Source organism: Branchiostoma floridae, chromosome 6 (assembly GCF_000003815.2).
Source record: "Branchiostoma floridae strain S238N-H82 chromosome 6, Bfl_VNyyK, whole genome shotgun sequence".
NCBI classification, from domain to species: domain Eukaryota; kingdom Metazoa; phylum Chordata; class Leptocardii; order Amphioxiformes; family Branchiostomatidae; genus Branchiostoma; species Branchiostoma floridae.
The window spans coordinates 20,499,686-20,505,243 of record NC_049984.1 but is presented as its reverse complement, the minus strand read 5'-3'; the positions used below and the strand labels follow the sequence as shown (position 1 = coordinate 20,505,243).

The following is a 5,558-nucleotide window of genomic DNA, read 5'->3' as shown; positions in this document are numbered from 1 at the left end:
ATTCTCATACGCACTGTTGATTGGTTGATCGTAACATCTAGAGGGGCGTCTCCTCAGATCCCGCGCTCTGATTGGTAAAGCTATGGATACCGACCCACGATGCACCGCGCGCACCAGCGTTCAAATATTTTATTTGTTTGAACATGTTACATTTGTAAAGGCAGGAGAACGCTATATTTTTCTATTACACGACAATTTTCTAATTAGGAACACAATTACTCAAAGACTCTTAAAATTTTGAGAAAACATGCATTCATATACTGATTTATGGTGCATTTGGGGGAATTTTGGCGTTCAATTAACCCGGAAGTGTGCCAACAACACCGTGGCGTGGGTATCTCATCTGTGTCGCTGCAAAATTAGCGTTTTCTCGTCAAAACAAAAACAAAATTCCCGCTGAAGAGAACCGTGCAACATTTTAGATCCTAAAGATTATGTTTTTGATCAAACTATTTGTGGATAGCATGATGTGCCGGTTCTTTTAGTTGCGACTGGCACCTTGCGTTGTCGCAAGCGGCGCGGCTGGGCGAGCGAAAATAATTTGTACGGCCGCCAGCCCCGGCACGCTATTGTACAAGTTAGGTTTTGATGAGTGTCAAGATTCCAAACAACAAAGTTCGTAGAATGCACTGTTCTAGGAGTGAGACCTTGAAAAACGGGTTTTTAATGAGATTATCGTATGCGAAAGGGTGCCGACACACAATCGTCTACAATCATGACAATAGCAAAACAAACAGTGTGTGGCTTTCCGACAATGGGCTGTCCGGGCGTCCCCAAGCCGTAGCTTCCCTCTTTTCAACTTGGCCTCCTTGCTTCAATCAACGATTTTTTTCCGTCAAGGTTGACGGAATGGTTGAAATTTTTTTCCGTCACACGCAGCAAATTTCCGTCAATTGACGGAAAAACGGACGCTGGCTAAAGCCCTGCAGTAGAGGTTAAAACGGGTAAAACTATTTTCCTTACCTGACTTGTATGATCTCTGGTAGCACCCATGATAGAATCTTGGCATTGCCCCGATCCACCTCAGACATTCCCAGCAGCACCAGGAGCTTCTCTATGGAAAACAGAGTCTCCTTGCACTGTTGGCGTAACATCTGTCAGAGAAAAACAGACATGGATTGGAATCTCTCTACTCAATCGGGAATTCAGTTTTCCCATTTGACAAATGCTACTATGACAAACATAAAAGGTTGTCTATGATTTTCATCTGAAGTCTGAGATACAAATCTGTAACAACTGGTCTGACAACATGCTTGACCAACAAAACTGAGAGAATCCAGTGCAGAGTAGTGCGAATCATCCGGGAGTCTAAGTCCTGTGCCCAGCTGTGCTGAAGCATGCTCACAGCTCGGCTTATCCTCTCTTCACCTGCAGCTGCTGCCGGAGAATCTGACACTAAAGATCACTAACATCCAATCGACACCGTCATCTCCTGCCACCCAACAGACAGAGTATCAGCCATGGAGACAGACTCTCCAATCAAGTGTCCCGGACTTGTTGTACTGTAAAACTGAATGTTACGGGAATAATGCTATTCCTTACATGTTTGTCTATATGACTTCATTCAGTCAATATTGACCATGCCATGGTAAAATCCTAATTGATATCAGCCCTACAGCGTCGACTGTGGCCAAACAGTCCTATACGGGAATGACAGTCTCTGCCACATAGGGCACATCTGTAGGCTGAATCAGGTCTGTTGCAGAGTTATTTTCACAGGATCCGCTTTTCTTCTGCCATGTGCGTCAGTCTGATTTTAGCTGCCTGGACAGTGTGCATCTCCAGCTGGATCTGTCATTTGCAAGGTCCTCCCAGTGTTCTGTGTCAATATCAGGAGCCTTAAAGTCCCTCTTGCAAACATCTTTGAAACGCAGCTGTGGTCGTCCGGTGTCTGAAAAACTCCACACTTGCTAAAGGTAGCAGAAATAAATGCATCTTCCACATCATATTTCTAAAATGATATACCTGGATTGCAACTTGTCCCACTGGGAGCCACTGCAGAGTAGCAAAGTACACAGCTTCAGCGACACTGTATCCACAGCAGATGTTTGCAACGTAAGAGCCTGAGAAAGTCACCAGGTATTGGCCACTTTTCTGTTCCACTCGACAAAGGGACACACCCTCTGCTAGTAGGGCACTAGGAGGTACCTGTGTGCAACAAAGCATTATTGTACAATTACTACATTGTATTAGAACAGGTTTCAGCATTATGGTCACTGACAGGCAGATCTTTTGCTACCTTTTTTTAGACTTTTATGACAATGTACTTATTTATGTAGGTAATGTGTATAGAGGACCCCTCTTGACCTCTACCAGGCCAAGGACACAAATTGACCAGCTCCATTTCTTGGTTACAGCCTCCCCCACCCGATCTCTGCCATAACATCATCATGTATATTGTACAAGTATGTTGTTGGTTTCCTGTGTGATAACAGCTTTAAACCATCCCCCTCATTTTTTTCTACCAGGTCATCCTACTTCTTTCCCATTTTTTGTTTGAAACAGATTCATGCATTAGCCAAATTACATGTACATGTACATGTAATTGAAACAAATACTGTTAGGCCACACCAATTTAATTTCTTGGTTCTCGGATTTTTCAGAAAAATATTGGGGTGGTCGGTCGAAAAAAAATTTAAAAAATTGCAAAAAGTCTGTGGTGAACTTATATAACACACAAAAAACAAGGTAAGTAGTCAAGTTTTCAGCTTTTCATGGCATGATTTATCCAATGACTCTCTTCCTTTGATTTTATACCACTGTTCTGATCATGTGACTGCAAAGAAGCACTCTGATTGGTTTATCAGCAGTATGTGCAATAGCAAACCCTATATATTTTTCTTGGGACTAAATTTTTTTTTTCAAATCGGAAAAAAATGGGTCGGGAAATCCGAGAACCAAGAAATAAAATTGGTGTGGCCTTATACATTTGTATAGTAAATTACAATATTTGTACGTACATCATAATTATGTAAATGTACACCTGTCAAAACGAGATGTACAATGTACAATGTATGTCATGCATACACTTCAACTTACCATAGCTGCATCTTTTTCAAGCCAGCAGAGCCCTTCACTGCATAGATCTGGCACTAGGGAATGCATGGCCTTCCTAAACTTGACATGTTCACTCTGAGGAATTGAGTACCTGTGTTGGAAATGACATCACATTTTGATAGATACATGCACAGCATTAGCATGCTGATAGTTTAACTAGTATAACCCACAAGATATCCCAAATCGACAACAGCTATTAGATCCATTGAGATCTGTCTTGCGAGCATTTTCAGACTGCAATGTTGGTGTGACACTGATGAGGTGGGTTAACAAATGCTCTTAAATCCCTGACTGCTTTACTTATGTTTGAAAGGCCACTGATTAGCATAACAAAGCTGTGCTGTACTTAAAAAAGGCACACTTCAAGGCATGTTGCTTGTCAACTATGGACAGTTTATTGATTTGTACTTTATGCACTTCGACGATGAACATGTAATTTGAGGACTATGAAGTAGGATTCCTCAAAATCACAACCGCTACCCCCTCCCACAACATGAGTAATGCTTGAAGACAAGTCAAAGATTAACATGTTGCTGCAACAAGACTTTGTGAGCTCAAAGTTACAAGGTTTTGTTGTAAACCTTATTGTTTTTTTGCAAAGCACTAGAAAGAATTGGCATACATGTACATGTGCTAGATCTTTACTGACACATGTTATGAAATGTGATGGATTAAAATGCTGACGAATTACTGTGACCTGCCGTTACATAGTTCTGCACAGCACTCACCATATTTTGTCAGCACCAGTGTGGAGGTACTCGATAGATGGCAGCTTGTGGGAGTCACATGACCAGCATGAGGTAGTGAAGAGCATACCTACCAGTAGCCAGGGTGCTGTCACACCTGCAGCAACATATCACAAGTTGGACCAATGAAGACCCATGCAAGGCCACACCAATTTTGTTGCTTCTCAGATTCGGCCGGTCCTATTTTTCCCAATTTGAAAAAAATGGCCACACCGACCATTGACAATTTTTAGTGCCTCTCCTCTCCCAAATGAACTATGGGCCTCAAATTCCAGTACCTGTACAAGATTACTTTGGATAGCACATTAATTTATTTTTTTTTAAATTGGGGCATTGCTAACTAGGGATCCCCCTAAATTTTGAAAGTTAAGTTTTCCTGCCCATATTTCCCTGGGATTTTTGCACACAATCCAGTATTTTTCGGTGAAGCTGCACGGATTTTCCCCACCAATATAACATAGACATTGGCCGTACTCATAACATATCAGTCGATCTTGCTATGCTACAAAGTAAATGTTGTTCTTGAGAGAAAATAAGATGCCACACTGACGTTTGAAATACAAGTGTTATATTTGAGTCTCTGTTAAGATTGAAAACCAAACACGCTGATCAGTAAAGAACATGTCAGCCGGGTGCGATTTCCCGACCGAGTGGTTCCATGTTTCATTGCGCTATCAGCAGCTTGACATAAGAATAATAGTTATGTTCACATAAGAAATGGTAGGCATAAAAACAAGTATAACTTTGCTTGCCTTATGAGTTTTAGGGTCACAAAATCTAAAACAACAGCACAAATGGCTGCAACTTCCATGCATGTTCACAGCAAAACTAGCACAAATTATTGCATATAGATGTAGCTAATTACGATCCATAAGTAAACGCGTGTACATATTATACTGCTATTTATATTTTCAAAGGGTACATTTTCAAAAATAACCAAACTATTTCCCCAGTTAAGCAGTTTCTAGCGTCAAGATGTAATCAGTAACATCTTCAGTTGGTATGTGCGGTCTGCGATGCTGAGCTACTTTAAAAAAAATTTGCAGATGAACTCTGTTTACACTGTGGGTGGAACCACGGGAACTGGAAATCCGAGTGTCTCACAAAAACTTTGCTTTTGGCACTATGGAACTGGAGCTTATGGACAAAACCCTATTTTGATTGTTTGGGGGACTCTAAAACTGTGTTTTAATTGGGATAATGTCTAAGAACATGATTACGTACTAGTAGCTATCTGCGGATTTTGTATGTCAAATGTAAATGATAATTTCCTTGATCACTTGCTTCAAGTTCCAAGTAAAAAATTCAAGTATCATATACATTCTCACTTGTTGAATTTGAAAGCATCCTTGGTCCCCGGTTAGGGGTCAAAGCGGGGAACTATATGTATGCCCAATTTTTCAACATAGGGATACAATAAATTCATTATTCATACTTTTTTTTTTACAAACAAGATGTCTACAGTTATTCTGTTCATTATGTATATGATTAATTGGTATGGCATAAATTAATAAAAAGAAATGTACCTGCTTATCATCTTCTTTCCCTCAAACAGAAGTAGCAGTACAGTTTACGCATCAATTAGGTCATTTTCCAGGGGATACTTTATTTTGAGGTATGTTTTTTCTTTGGGAGGTAAGAGTAAAGATACACGGTGTGTCCTTGGAGAAATCATACTAAATGTAAGTTTTATGGTATATTAGTATATACATGTAAAGTCATCAGTGGATATTTGGTATTGTAGTACTAGATCAA

General features: G+C 40.3%; 1 protein-coding gene across 1 annotated transcript in view; it reads right to left on the bottom strand.

The window, feature by feature from the left end:
• The window catches only part of LOC118418186 (protein Jumonji-like), a gene marked incomplete in the record, with an annotated part of 29,586 nt that overhangs the window by 15,690 nt on the left and 8,338 nt on the right, over nucleotides 1–5,558 (bottom strand). The window contains 4 exon segments of the mRNA XM_035824023.1: nucleotides 964–1,094; nucleotides 1,966–2,148; nucleotides 3,040–3,148; nucleotides 3,786–3,900. Of these exon segments, the coding sequence (XP_035679916.1) occupies nucleotides 964–1,094; nucleotides 1,966–2,148; nucleotides 3,040–3,148; nucleotides 3,786–3,900 (538 nt within the window).